At 45.4% G+C, this 15,203-nt stretch overlaps 1 protein-coding gene across 17 annotated transcripts in view; it reads left to right on the top strand.

Annotated features, from left to right (window-relative positions):
• Positions 1–15,203, top strand: part of MAPKAP1 (MAPK associated protein 1) — a 180,283-nt gene that overhangs the window by 118,927 nt on the left and 46,153 nt on the right. For 11 of the 17 annotated variants that reach the window (XR_014521595.1, XR_014521596.1, XR_014521597.1 and 8 more), the window contains one exon: positions 5,467–5,574. The exons of 5 other annotated variants lie outside the window; for them this stretch is intronic. Coding sequence is in view for 6 of the 12 variants with exons in the window: in XM_083485910.1 (XP_083342036.1) it covers positions 5,467–5,574 (108 nt within the window). In the remaining 6 variants the exon portion in view is untranslated. Of the gene's footprint in view, positions 1–5,466; positions 5,575–13,868; positions 14,383–15,203 lie in introns of those variants that run through there. One more of the 17 variants, XM_083485905.1, reaches the window with a different exon arrangement.

Genomic DNA, 15,203 nt, shown 5'->3' with positions numbered 1-15,203 from the left:
CATTTTTAGCCATTAGGGTCCAGGCAGAGTGATGGTGATTTGGCGGAGGCCCAGTGTCTCTGGGAAAATTGGCTCTTTGATAAGAGTCCTGTTATCAGAGGGGGATACTTTCTCATTTACATTTAGATGAGTATTGATTATTTATTTACTCTGAGAAGTGAGATTCGTTCCCAATCTTATCTCTCCTCGTCTCTGCTTGTCAGCAGAAAGAGAGATAGAGCTCCCTGACATCAGCCCCCGAGATAACAGCACTTTCTTAGCAGAGATAAAAGTTGGAATTGGGCCTTTTTCTCGCCTTGACTGAAAGGATAAGTTTTAAAAATTAGAACTGATGGGTCAGGCTTTCAAAAGCCTTTCTGAAGGCTTTTGCAATTTAACCGGCCAGCGGGATGGCTCAGTATAATAGGGTCCAGCTTTTCACTCTTTTGTTGAGGGAATTGTTTAATTTGGTTATACATCTCGTCATCTGGGGGTGGAGGGGCCTTTTTCTTTTTGGCAGGGTGCAGCATAAGAAGGCAGAATTGTTAACCTTCGCAGGTCACATTCAGTTTTGTTTTGTTTTTTAATTTTGAAACCAGCTGCTAGAAGGGAAATGTTTAAGCAATAGGTCAGGAAACAAAAAAACTGTGAAATTGGGGGGGGGGGCAGTGAGGGAGATGTGGATTGTTTACCAAACACATTCTAGCGTTAGCAGCCCCACATATGTGACTGCTTGTGGCTGAAGTGCAGCATCCATGGAGGTTGTGCCCAACTAAGCACTACTCAGAGTAGACCTACTAGAATCAATTGACCTATTAGTCGTGTGCTACAAATGTGTTTCCGGGCTTAATGCAAAGATCAGGTTTTGACCTATAAAGCTTTATATGGCTCAGAACCCGGGTACCGCAAGGACCACCTCTCCCCACATAAACCCACCCAGACCCTGGGATCACCATTTGAGGCCTGTCTTCATGTGTCTCCTCCATGGGAGGTTTAGAGACTGGCAACACAAGATTGTGTCTTTTCATATGTGGAATGCTCTCCCCAAGAAGGCACCCCTGGCGCCATCTTTATTTTTTGGCACCAGACTTTCAGCCCTGAATCTGAACTGGGGCACAATCTGTAAGTCCTGCCTTTTCTCTGTAGATACATGGTTTTATACTTTTGCTAGACTTGTTCCTAACTGGTTCTTATGTAAGTCACTTTGTGTCACTCTGCGACAGAAGTGACTAACAGATAAAGTAATAATTTCAGCTGGTCTCCTCTCAATAGGACTGGCATTGGGTACAACCCAGAGAGTCTCTCCCAGTGCTACATGAAGGTGCCAGGGATTGAACCCAGGACTTTTGCAACTAAGCTGTGGCTGCAACCTCACACCATTTAGTTTTTCCCCCAGGCTGAGTACATGCCTTCCAGCAGAGTTAAATAAAGGGAAATTACGTAATCAGTTACAAATGGGTGATCCCGTACACACACCCCAGTGATCTCTGGGTAATCAGGGCATGAAGACACCAGTGCTTTCCCCAGCAAGTATTTTTTTGTGGGTTGACTTTTTGTGGGTAGACTTCAGAGGAAGCTGGAGCTTCTGTTTAGGTGTTGTGGCCAATGGTCATGGGTTGACTTCTCTTCCATGAATTTGTATATTATATGTAGCTCCTCCTTTCCCCCACCCCTTTCCAGAAGCAGCCAATGTTCCTGTTTTCATACTAACACACTTTTTCTCTTGCTGGTAGTTCATTGGTTTGCTTTTAAAAAAAGATAAGTTTATTATATTTTGTCGTGATCATTATTTGTTTGATGTTTATTTTGTATGCTGCTTTGCAAAGTCAGTGTTGGAAGGCATTATAAAAAATCTTAACAACAACAACAATAGCCACCATTGGAAGTCACTTCTAAGAATCCCCCTTTGCTTTTTGATTAATCTAGGAACTCTCCCATTGTCACGGTGTGCCTTCCTAAAACCATCACTCCTGTTCCGTTTTCATTTCCCATGAAGAATCATAGAATCATAGAATTGTAAGGGACCACAAGAGCCATCTAGTCCAACCCCCTGTGATGCAGGAATCTTTTGCTCAATGTGGTACTCGAACCCACAACCCCGAGATTAAAAGTCTCATGCTGTACTCACTGAACTACCAGCTACTTCCCATCACCAGCTGCAGTAGCCAGGTGTTGCTGGATTCTCATCTCCCAACATCCCTGGCCATTGGCTAGGCTAGCTGGGGTCAATGGGTGTTGTAGACCAGCAACATCTGGAGGGCCACAGATCCTTCATCCGTAATCTAAAAAGTGGTATTCCTTATTTCATGCGAGAGACAAAAGGGGGCGCCTCTTGGATTAGGGCTGAGAAACACATAGCCCTTCTAGATCTTGTTTGGACTCCAGCTCTCAGCAGCCCCTGTCACTGTGGCTAAAGCTGCAGAAATATATATTCGACAGCTAGCATATCTGTGTCCCATTTCCCCTGGTTACTAAGTCTAGAATTTGCAAATGAGCTGTTGTAATGAAACAACTCAGACTGTGAGCTTCTAGATGAGCTGTAGGCTCCACCCATACAACGTTCACCAGAAACAACTTCCGTTCCAAATGTTCTCCCTGCTAAATCTGGAGTTCCCCTCTCCTCAGAAAACCCAAAAAGGACATTTTCCATGTATACCTTTGTCCGTTGTTGTTTCAGTGGGGGAGTTTTTGGTGTGGAGCAGTTTCTACAGAGGAGGGTTGCTTGAAATAGCAAACAGTGGAAAACAGGGAGAATGGACATGGAAGCTCCAGGTTAAAATCACACCCAGATATATGCCACTTTATGTATGGATTGCCTGGGGCAAATGTCAAATGTATACCAGCTCTTGGTTTTAAGACTACTCCTTTTCCTTGTGTGTTTGTTCCCATAATTAGGGATGGAAAGGAAAACCCATCCCTTAGCCTTTCTTGCAGGTAGCTTCCTTTGGTTGAATTGTAATCTGTTTTATGCTTTTCAACTATCTTTTTTATGTATAAAAAGCACCCATATTCTTAAAATTTTTGGAGGCATACCAATTGATTTTAAAGACAATCCATTAATTGATCAAAAGGCAGACCATTAATCAACACAACGGTTTCCAAGCCGTTGTGTCATTAATGGGTGCCAGCAGCAAATTTCTAAGCAAATGTGGCAACTGGGATCTTTCCAGCCACGGGTGCCAAGAGCGGGGGCTGTTCTCAGTTCTGAGGATTGTTTTACACAGGGCTGCTCAGTTCTTAATCCACGTCTGACAATACACACACGCAAACAGTTTCCATTTTAGCGTCTGCTTTTGGCACTCATGGCAATGCCTTTTTTGTTCTTTTTTTTTAAGCTATCATGGGTAAAATGTGTTTTTCCTTATTTGACGCAACTTATCCCCCCCCCCCCCAATTTGTTCCTTTCCTAGCTTGTGGGCTTTGGGTTTATCACAGACACGCACACAGGGGTGGTTTCTTTTTTAAAAAAAGATGAGCAAGTGCTTTCCACTTTGTTCTGGGATGCTTTGTGTTTCTTTTTGTGTGCAAGTGGTTTTGTTTTGTTTTTATTTTGCTTTGTTCTCTCACCTCTCCAATCCCTCTTTGTGTGTGCGTGTGCATTCACGTGCGCCTTTTTCCCTTTACTTTCCTTTTTTTTTCCTTTGCTAGTTGCTTGTTTCTCAGAGTGCAATTGGTTTCCTAAACGCCTGGAACCAGCTACATGTGCCATTTCTGATTGCGCCAGCCACATGGGGACTCGCTGCGCTTTCCCCCCTGCAGCCCACAAATCGGCTGCTTTTTCTGCATCTGTTCAAGAAAGTCACCAAGAGTAGAGAGAGAGAGTATTCATTTTCCCCGACAAATCAATGCTGCATCAAGAGCAAACTACACTGGCACAGGGAGAGTACTCTTCACACGACTGGGGCTGGGGGGGGGGAGGAAGGGAGAGCAGGAAGGGCAGAGGAGCCATAATTGAAACCCAGCCGCCGTAAATTTTGAAATTAATTGTCTTAACACGTTCCATCTCGTAACCAATGTGATGTCCGAGGCGCCCGTTTTTGTTTTTGCCTGTGCTTTTTAAATATTTGTAAATGCTTTGCTGAGTTTGAATTATGAGAGGATTACGATGAGACACTTAACTCCCGTTCCAGAGAAAGCATTGTCTGCTCTTTTTCTCTGCACCTTCCTCCTGCAACCCATTACAGCCACTCCACAAATTCTTAAGAGAAGGAGAAGCGTTTCAGAGCCTTAAAGGAGTCAAAGGTTGAGAATGGTCATCACATGCCTTTGAATTAGAACAGCGTTTACCAAATCTCTGTTACTGTTTTCTGCATTAAAACTGGAGGGGTTGATTTCCAGTGTGTGTTGTAATATTTAATGACTTGCCCTCAAAGCAGATTCTTCCTTCACTGAGTTGAGGGCCTGGTTGTTGCTGATCTGGATATTCCTGATTAGGAAGAAGCCTGCACAAAGCAGAGACTCATAAAGAGGTGCAGCAGGCAACCTCATCTGATGCTGAACATTTTCTTTATCTAGAAGGACTGAATGATCTGCTTATACTCGATGAGGAGAGGTATAAGAGTTTTCTATCTTCAAGTGAAGACTTCTTGGAAGGGAGGGTAGGCCAGATCATGACTCGTGCACAGACGCAGAGGGGAGCCTTTTCCCAGGGCGGGAAGGTATACATTCATATCTCGGTGCAATGTAGCAGAATTAGACAGCAGGGCATCTATGAATGGGCAGGTGCATTATGATCACAGGAGTCTTTAATTATCTAATTAACTTTATGTCCCATCACACAAGTTCCCTTATGGTACACCATTTGGAATTTGCCAGATTACTAAATTCAGATCCCTCCTTGAGGCATGGAATTAGTGGGTGGGATTTTTCTTGGGGCGCAAATCAATTTGCTCTACATCTACATTCTTTCAGTACTAAAATGGGAACAATACTGGTCTGCCTTACAGGGCAGGGAGGTGTTAAGAAGTATAAATAACTAAATGTGGTCTTTACTATTTATCTGTTCAGACTTTGTCTCATCTGGAGTCCTTTAATGCTGAACCATCTTCTCCCCCGAGGGTCGCAGTCCCTTCTGGAAAACCTTCTGAGAGCTGCGTGCCAGTGGTGGGCAGGGCCAGAGGCAGAAGTGGGCAGAGCAATCGGGATAAATTTTTATCTTTGTTCAGCAGGCTAATTTCTAAACACCCCTCTCTCTATTTCATCCATGGAAGCAAGAAGTTTTAGCAGAGTTCAAGGACATATTCTGGACAAGGAAAAATACTGTGTGAGCCAGAGCCAATGAGGTTGTGTGGCTAAAGGAGTGGGAATGTGGCTCGGGGAGAGTTATGAGGGCCAGATAGAGAGGCCTAGAGGGCCACCGTTGACTCTTGAGCTTCAGGTTCCTCACCCCTGCTTCAATGTTTTATTTCTTCCCTCCCTCCAAAAAAATACCCCCTTCCTCCCTGCCCAAGCTGAAAGAAATCCTGTAAATGTATTGTCTGTTTTCAGGCCCTCAGTACCGGCTGGAGAAGCAGAACGAGCCCAACGTCCCTGTTGACTTAGACTGTACCTTGGAGAGCCAGAGCACTTTGGAATTCTGCCTCGTCCGCGAGAATAGTACGTTGTTGGCCCTTTCCCTCCCTCTCTTGCGCTCTCGTAAAAGCTGCTTAAGGTCACATTGTTTATGTCCTCTAGATCCCCCGGGCTGGGCAAGCAAAGTTGGAAGAAGATCTGGCTATTTCTTTATTTTCTTCCTTCCTCTTCCCAACCGCCCCCCAAAGCCATCTTCCCTCCCTGCCAGAAAGACTTCTCTTTCCAAAACTACAGTGATTGATTTCCATACCTTTTCGGTTAAATAGTCTGCACCCTATCACTTCATGATTAATCTGTTTTCTGCTAACCTCTGTGCTTGTGAAGTTACGAGCCTGTTATGAACCTCTCCCTTTCCCTCTCCCTCTCTCTCCTGCCCCAGTCACCGATCTACCCTTCTGCTCCAAGAAACCTGAGCAAGGATGGCCTGGCTTGTTACAGAGGTTGACCCCTTCTTCTCAGGCTTTTACCAGCATTCCTTCTACTTTTTATTTGTTTAAAAGCATTTCTAAACCACATAATCTTTAATCTCTTAAACCAGCCCGCCAGATCCATTGCTTATTGACCAATCAGGTCATTCTTACATAGTGGGGTGGAGAACCATTTTAGCTGCATGGGCTGGATCCTTATCAAGATCAACCTCGCAGGCCAAATCTGAAAGGTGGGTGGGTCAACTTGCATTCTCAATAGTGGTTTAGCTTTCAGTCCCTCTTCCCAGGAGACTCTGGGAATTGTAGTTCCAGGAGGGAACTAAGGGTCTCCTAACAACTCTCAGTGGCCTTAACAAACTACAGCTCCCAGGATGCTTTTGGGGAAGCCATAACTGTTTAAAGTAGCATAAGCTTGTCTACACAAAAATGTTTTAAGCAGGCCCCAAAAAGAGTTCGGTGAAAGAGCCTGTCTGATGTCAGTAGACCATCATGGGCTGACTGAGGTCCACTCCCTTGACTCAGAGGTCATGAGACTTCTGAAGCTCTTTTGTAAGTGTCTCTGAGAACTTCTTGAAGCTATAAAGCATAATGTAAGTATTCTAAATAAATAAGCACACAAACAAAGAAACAGCCCAAGCCAACTAACTTGTGTTTTCTAAGGATTAGATTCCAGTGAGCTTTCTTGCTTATCATATCTTTATCTCATCTTTTTTTCTCCAAGGGGCTCCAGGTGGCATTCCTGGTTCACCCCCTCATTTAATCCACACAACAACCCTTTGAGGTAGGTGAGGCTGAGAGGGAGTGACTGGTCCTCAGCATCACCCAGAGAGCTTCATGGCTGAGTGGGAATTTGAACCCTGATTTCCCAGGTCCAAGTCCCAGATTCCAGCCGCTATACCACACTGGCTCTCATTTAAGAGGGCATTATCTCATAGCTCAATATATTTAAGTTTGCTGCTTCTTTTCTCTTAACTCAGTATTTAAGGCATATCAAAGTGGAGGGGAAAGAAAATGTGAGGAATTGGACAGCTGTGAATGAGCTCTTCACATCCTTTGGAAGTGGCTGCAATTGCATGATACGTTTCGGTCTAATTTTAGCTGCTGTAATTAAAGTTAGTTGTTTATTCTGATAAAGGAGTTTCAGTACAAGAGTTATTTCAGATGATCCACTCACGGTACGTATGTAATGTGTGTGATATGTATATGTGCAATATATGATTGTGTGTGATATATGTGTGTAGGAGAGGATAGCCATCCATTCTCTGCACAGAGCTGAACAGATGCTAGTGAAATGCAAGCCAAAATTCTCTTTTTCAGCCAGTGTATCATTTATATTTCAAAGGGATTAAGTTAAAAAAGAGGGCTTTGCGTTAGCACAAATACACAGCAAGATGTCTCCTTTTCCACAGAGCCCTTGCTGCTGTCAAAAGGATTAACAAAACACTTCCCATATTTGGGACTTTTGAAACATACAGTAAGACTCCTATTTGGAATGCCGTTGCCTATTTTTTTCCTCCTCTCTCTCTCTTTCTCTCTCTCTCTTTTACGAGGTCCCCCAACTATTCACGCTTAATTTACTTTTATACCTCCCACCCAGCTTCTGGAAAGTTCCTGGTTCTCATTTCATCGTTAGATAGTAATTAGTATTCAAGGGAAATTGGTCTTAATATATTAAAATTGGTTAAGTGCCTTTAGACCTGTACCAAAGCCAATGTCTTATTGGAAAATGTAATTGGGGACGCTGTGTATGTAATTAATTGAATTACAATTAAGAACTTTCATTAAGCAATATACTAGTACGTTGAAGTAATAAGGGAATGTGGGTCTTTTTGTGGGGGTGCTGCATGGTTAACCTTGTGTTGTTATTTTCTTGGAGAAACAGGAGATTTGTTCGGTCTCTGATGCAGGGGTGGCTTACCAGCTATGGTTGGGCTCCAGCTCCCATCAGCCCCCACCAGCTTGGTCAGCAGTTGGGGACAGTGGAAATTGCAGTCCAGTAACATATAGGGGTCATGGTTTGGGCTCCCCTTGATTTGATGTTTGAAGCAGCAAGGCTAAAGATTACTTCTTCTGTATTGTTGATATGAACGTTTTGCCATTTTCTTGCACTGCTCCCAAGGCAGGAACATAGGAAGCTGCCTGGCACTGGGTCAGATCATTGGGTCCATTCTAGGTCAATATTGTCTGCACTGATTGGACGTGCTTTAGGCAGGAGACATTCACAGTCCTTCCTGGAGATGGGTCCTGAGCACACCCAGCCAAGGCAGGCAAGCAGCCAGTAGTTTAATTCTTTATTGACAAAAGCACATGCTTCCAGAAGTTCCTAAGGTGCACTGGATACACATGCTCCTAGTGACTACATAGCTGGCATTAAGTTTCCCAACTGAGCAGGTGAAGCAACAGTGGGACAGCCATGCCCCTCTCCCCCCTAGCTTAAGTACCCTCATCTGAAGAAGCAGAGTGCATGCAGCCTGAGACTTCTTCTGCGCTTCCCTCTTGAAGCCCCTCCTGGTTCTAGGAGATAGCAGGGAAGAGGGCAGTGGAGACTTGACCAGCCCACCCCTCACCTGAACAGCCTATTCCTGCGCCCCCACCTCCATCTCTTGACTGCTTGGACCCTTCCCCTTCCTTTAGCCCAGGCTCCTGACTCATGGGTGGCACCAAACCCCATAAATTGCTGCCCCTCTCTCCTGAGTTAGCCTCTGTCCCCCTGCCTTTGCCACACACTCATCAGAGCCCTGCTAAGATGCTGCCAGAGATTGAACCTGGGACATTCTGCATGCAAGGCAGATGCTCTGGCACTGAGCTACAGCCCTTCCCTTAGGACACGCCTTAGACAGAGTCAGGTGGTTGGTCCATCTAGCCCAATGTTATCCACATTCATTTGCAGTGGCTCATTAGGGTTTCATACAAGAGGTTGTCTGCAAGTTTTACTCAGGGTAAACCCAATGAAAGTAATGAACCTAGGTTTAGTCGTGCATGGTATTTTCAATGGGTCTACTCTGAGAAGGACTGGCATTGGATACCATCCAGGGGATTGAATCTGTGACCTGGAGAGCTGCTGTCAGTCAGTGTAAATAGTATTGAGCCAGATAGACCAATGGTCTGGCAGTATAAGGCAGTTCCTGTGTTCCTAATAAGCCTGGAGCTGCAGCCTGTTTGAGAAGAAGCCATACCCCCTAAAAGTAGAGGACTCGTGTGTTGGTTTCTTGGGGGATGGAGAGCCACTCTGCCAATCCGTGTGGAGGGAGGGGCCAAGGAGAAGCCATGCCCCAAAAGATAAAAGGGAGTCTGTCAGTCTTGGGTAGAGGGGAGCAGGCAGGAAGCAGAACTCTTCTATAAAATGGGACTGGTCTTAGTCCCAGGCTCCCATCTAGTGGAAGAATTCATCCCGGAAGCCTGATCCAGGGATCCTGGTGCTGGCAGCAGCTAGTCTTGATTTAAGGCTGTTTCCTGTGTTCTTATTGTCAGCTCATATCTCATAGATGGCTCACTATTTCTTTTCTTCTTTTTTGTCAGTGGTTTTCCTAATAATTTCTGTCCTTTCCCTGCTGTAAAGGAAAAGCAAACTAAAAAAGTTTAAACACAGTACCTTTCTCTGCTTCTGCAAAAGGTCCTGTCAAGGGGGCATTTGAGAAAGGTGCTATTTCTCAGAATCATGGCAGTGGCTGTGACTTCAAACAATGAAATGGGTCCATGTTCTTAAGAATGCACATGAAATAATTTCAACAAAGGCTCTTAAAATCTGCTGTGTGGGAATTCCGTTTATGTTTTATTTAGTCTTTGTGGCTCAGTCTTGGATTGATTTAAAGCACAATGCTACTTTTACTCAAAAGCAAGCCCACTGTGGTCAGTGGGGCTTCCTCCCTAGTAATGGTGCATAGGGTGAGACCAGCCGTTCCCCAACCTGGTGTTTCCAGACATTGCTGGGACTACAATTACCATCAGCCCCTAGGCAACATGGCCAATGGCCAGGGTTGATGGGAGTTGTAGTCCCAATCTCTGGAAGGTGCCTGCTTGCAGAATTCTGGTCTCCCTCCCCACTTCCACTGAAATTACACCACCACCCCAGGGGCATGGGTGTGTGTGTTTCTGGCGTTTTGTTGTTTTTCCTTCCAGATCCTCGCATAGCTATTCCTGACATGCCAGCTGCTGTTGCCAACACTGCCACTCAGCTGTTACTTAGAGCTTCACATATTCTCCAACAACTCCAACTTCCTGCTAATTCTGTTTCTCCTGCGTGGGTGCTGTTTCATGGGCCTTAACCCTTTTGACTCAGCTGCTTGAAAATGGCATTTGTGAAGCTTACTATCTGTCATAAGGGGCAAACAAATACACCCCAGCACCCTGAGTCACATGGGGCACAAGCACCACTGCCTCTCTGTGCAGCCGAGGGTCCGATTTCTGACTCCCTAATTCAAGCATTTGCATGTGTATATATATATATATATATATATATATATATATATATATATATATATATCATTGATTTTGTACCCTTTATTTTGTTCATTTATATATCACATTGTTGTTGCACCATTTCTCCCAATGAAGTCAGTGGCAGTGTTGCCTGTGAGGTTGGTTCTTGCAACTTTCCAAAGATATGGGTTCTAGATTATTATCAAGGGAGTTAATAAGTGAGCATGTTTACTTGTATTACTGATTCACAGTGCGGGTGCCTTAGAGCAGGAGTGGGGAAATCATTTTCAGCCTGAGGGCCACATTCCTTCTGTGCAGCCTTCCAGGGGCCACATGCCGGTGTTGGTTGGAGCCAAAGTGTGCGGGTCAACAAATGTTAATGTTACATTTGTATAGGAAGCTAGTTTCGTACATACACACCTCTATCTTACTCACAGACAACCAAAAGGCATTATCAGAGTTCAAGGACATATTCTAGCCAGGAACAAAAACACACAAGGAGGGTGAGAAGCAAGACCAATAGAGAGGCCTAGAACAGCCCCTCTTCGAGGTCCAGAGAGGTTTGATTTGTTCATATAATCAGCTGATCTGAGAGGACATTGCTGTCTAATCTTGTGCCATCAGAACAAGTATACAGTGATGCCTCGCAAGACGAACTTAATTCGTTCCGCAAGTTTTTTCTTCTTGCGAGTTTTTCGTCTTGCAAAGCACGGTTTCCCATAGGAATGCATTGAAAATCGATCAATGCGTTCCTATGGAGACCGTCCGGGGACAGAGGGGAAGCGCCGCGCGCCTTCCCCTCTGTCCCCGGACCTGTTTTAAAGCAAGGGAAGGGGCAGCGTTGCCGCCCCTTTGTTCAAAAGGGGTCCGGGGAGGGAGGGGAAGGCACGCGCGCCTTCCCCTCTGTCCCCTCTTTTGAAGCAAGGGGCGGAGGGGAGAAGATCGCTTCTCCCCGTTGCCGCCCCTTGGTTTAAAAGGGGTCCGGGGAGAGAGGGGAAGGCGCGCGCGCCTTCCCCTCTGTCCCCGGAGATTGCGGGGCTGGCAACGGGGAGAAGCGATCTTCTCCCCGCCGCCCCTTGCTTCAAAAGAGGTCCAGGGACAGTGGGGAAGACGTGCTGCACTTCCCCGCTATCCCCGGAGCTTGCGGGGCAAGCTTTGTTTTGCGAAGCAAGCCCATAGGGAAATGCGTCTTGCGAAGCGGCTAAGAAAACGAAAAACTCCTTCGTCTAGCGAGTTTTTCATCTTCCAAGGCGTTCGTCTTGCGGGGCACCACTGTATTTTTATTCACATTTATTAATGCTTTTAAACAGTTCAGTATAATAAAATCTGCATCAGTTAACAAAAAAGATCAAGACTTTTACCTAACTACAAATCTTAGTTGCTTAAATTTGCAGCTCTGCGTGAGAGAGTCTGCCGTATTTAGGCACAACACACATAAAAACAAGTTGTGAAGTTTATCAGATGTCAAAAAATCAGCAAGTGTCTTAAGTTTGAGGATCTCCTTTGAGCTCAAATTCTTTTGAGTAAATTTAGGAGGCCAGATTCAGCCACCTCTGAGCCTGAGGTTGCCCCCACCCCACCTTAAAGGCATCCCTTTATCCAGTGTTTATCAAGGCTGAGAAGTGTAGTCAAGACATTGGTGAGATGAGGAGTGAACAGTCTCCAGCCCTTGGCATACCTTCAAAAAGCCTCTGTGAGCAGTCAGTTGATACCCCTTGCAAAAGCAGCCTCTTCCTTCCACAACAACCAAAGTAAAGGGAGGTTGATTAGGGAGGCATCCCCCAACTTTGTTCTTGCCAACTGCTGGCTTTGAACAGTCAGCATGTGTTGCCCAACCATTTACCCCAAGGGAATGAGACCCTCAACAGAAAAAAAAAGTTGCCACCCTATGTTAGATTAATCAATTAAATGTTTCGATTAAAAAGTGCTGCTGCTGAATCTGCAAATTTTATTAAATTGTTGCAGAGAATGAAATCAATTCATCATAGTAAACAATAAAACTGTTTTAATCAATTAATCAAATGAACTTCTGATTCAAAATCAATGCTTTTATTCAGCAGAGATTATTAGCTTACAGTTTTTGATAGATTAAAAAGCTAATAAACCAGTAGGTCGTATTCATTCATCCCTTATAAAAAGGTTAGGCTTCCAAACGCCATCTTGAAAGAGGCATTCCTTCTTGCTTGTGTGAGAGAAAGGGGAATATCTCTACAAAACCTGAGGCAGGATTTCAACCTGCCATTTCCCAAGTCCAAGCCCTAACCCTAGCTCACCATAGCTCTTACCCCAGGGTTCATGTTTCTAGTTACACAACTGAGCATTTGAAAGAGGCTCTCAATGACTTTTATTTTTAGACTTCATTTATGTATCCCTTCCTGTGATGCTTCTCAAAATGATTTCACAATGCCATTATATGTAAAAGAATTACATATATAGAAACCATTACATACACTGGTCATGCTGGCCTTACTCTGCCTCCTCGGAGGGAGCAGTGCTTCTGAATACCAGATGCTAGAAACCACAGGAGGGGAGAGTTGCTCTTGTGCTTGTGGATTTTCCACCTTGGTTGGCTACTGTGAGAACAAGATGCTGGACTAAATGTTCTTATACAGGCATCCCCCCCCCCCACGTACACACGTGTGTGGCTGTGTATGTGTGTGGTGACAGGAAATAAGTAGGATCATACCAGGAAACAACGGGAGAGAGCTGGAGATCTGAAGATGACAGACTGAAGTAGAGCTCATCCGGAGACCCTCCTGCGCCAAGCCGGGCTCCCCAAAGACAGGGCCGCCCAGACAACTACCAGTACAGTGGTACCTCGGGTTACAGACGCTTCAGGTTACAGACTCCACTAACCCAGAAATAGTACCTCAGGTTAAGAACTTTGCTTCAGGATGAGAACAGAAATTGAATGGTGGCAGCAGGAGGCCCCATTAGCTAAAGTGGTACCTCAGGTTAAGAACAGTTTCAGGTTAAGAACGGACCTCCAGAACGAATTAAGTTCTTAACCCGAGGTACCACTGTAAAGAGAAGAAAGGAAGAAGAGGGAGGAAATGGGGCAAGAGGCACAGGGGCAACGGAAAGGGGACACCCGCTGCTTCACCACCATTGGGATTCTGCTGCCGCTCCTGCTGGCTTCCCTCCACCAGCCTCACTGAGCAAGTGGAGGCTCCCTGCCTCCATCCACCACCACCCCCAACGTGGCCATACCTGAGAGACTGACCTTCTCAGGAGGAGGAGAGAAAGGTGGTGACAGTGAAGGCATCTGCTTGCATGGAAAGTGAGCAAGGGCTCCTGGGGGGGAAATGGCAGCACCCAGGAAGGAAACCTGACCCAACCCTGCTTCCCACGCAACTTCCCCCTAAAGACCTCAAGCCCCGCAGGTCTCCTGGAGCCAGGGTTGTTCGCTCCCTCGGTTTATAAAGGAAAATCTTTTATCCCTTTCCTTCCCTTTTTATTTTTATTTTAAAGATGCTTTTTAGAGGACTGCAAGAAGATCAAACTTATCCATTCTTAAGGAAATCAGCCCAGAGTGCTCACTGGAAGGACAGATCCTGAAGCGGAGGCTCCAATACTCTGGCCACCTCATGAGAAGAGAAGACTCCCTGAAAAGGACCCTGATGCTGGGAAAGATGGAGGGCACAAGGAGAAGGGGACGAGATGGTTGGACAGTGTTCTTGAAGCTACCAATCTCGAAGCTACCAGTTTGACCAAACTGTGGGAGGCAGTGGAAGACAGGAGTGCCTGGCGTTCTCTGGTCCATGGGGCCATGAAGAGTTGGACAAGACTAAATGACTAAACAACAACAACACTTTACGTGATTTCACTTATTCATGCGGGGGCCCAGAACGTAGCCCCGCATAAGTGGGAGGATGCCTGTATATAAAAACAATTTTAAACAGTTTGAGATTCTGATCGGAATAAAAAACTCCTGCTCGGAAGGCTTGTTGAAAGAGGAAAGTCGAATCTGGAGCATGCATCATTACTTTTTGTTCAGCTGTGTTCTTGGTTATATGTTATGATAATAGTCCATAGCGTGGTCACATTAACCTGGGAATCTGTTGTAGAAAAACACTGTCATGACTCCGGAGGAGTCATTACCAAACACCTACCTGCGTAGGACTGGTGTGGTTACTGTGGCATGCAGTGTTGCATTTGCTGAGAGATCCCATTTGTTGTGAGGCACAAAGGAAGTCAAACAAGCCTGATTTACTTTTTACAGTTTCAGAAGTCCTGTTGGATTTTGCGTGGCACAGCATTGGGGTGTGAAATTGCAATGACGGGGCCATCTGCCTTAATCCTTGTATCCCAATTGAACCTTTCCCTCCCTGCGTTTTTATTTAGAGTGATTATGCAGCTTTTCAGAGCATATTTTATCTGGTTTACCCTACCCCGCCCCACCAGTTCTCTGTTAAATGGACTCTATTATTATGAAGACTAAAGGACAGAGTCTGGAGGTCTCACCCTTTAAAAAAAGAAAAAAGAAAGCTTGTGTTCTCATCCTTGCCATTTAATTTTGCCTGCTGATATTACACACGCTTAAATTACACCCAGGGCCAGTGAGAGCCTGCCCAAACTTGGGACCAGTTCATCATCTGGTCCCCCCTCATGGGGAAGGGAGTTCCACAGTTTGCTTGGCTGGCCAGCAGAAGCACCTTTCCACCAGTCACTGCTTGGCCACATGGATTCTGTAGTTGTGAGAGCATCTTCTGCGGATCAGTCTCTCTACAGGGACAGCTTTGGGGCCACTACTGCTTGGGGAGCTGGTCTGGTGGTGGAGCATGCCTGTCGTGAACAAGCTAGTCA

This window comes from Podarcis liolepis (genome assembly GCF_965112155.1).
Source record: "Podarcis liolepis genome assembly, chromosome: Z".
NCBI classification, from domain to species: Eukaryota; Metazoa; Chordata; class Lepidosauria; order Squamata; family Lacertidae; genus Podarcis; species Podarcis liolepis.
The sequence above is the reverse complement of the archived record's forward strand: the minus strand, read 5'-3'. Positions and strand labels throughout refer to the sequence as shown.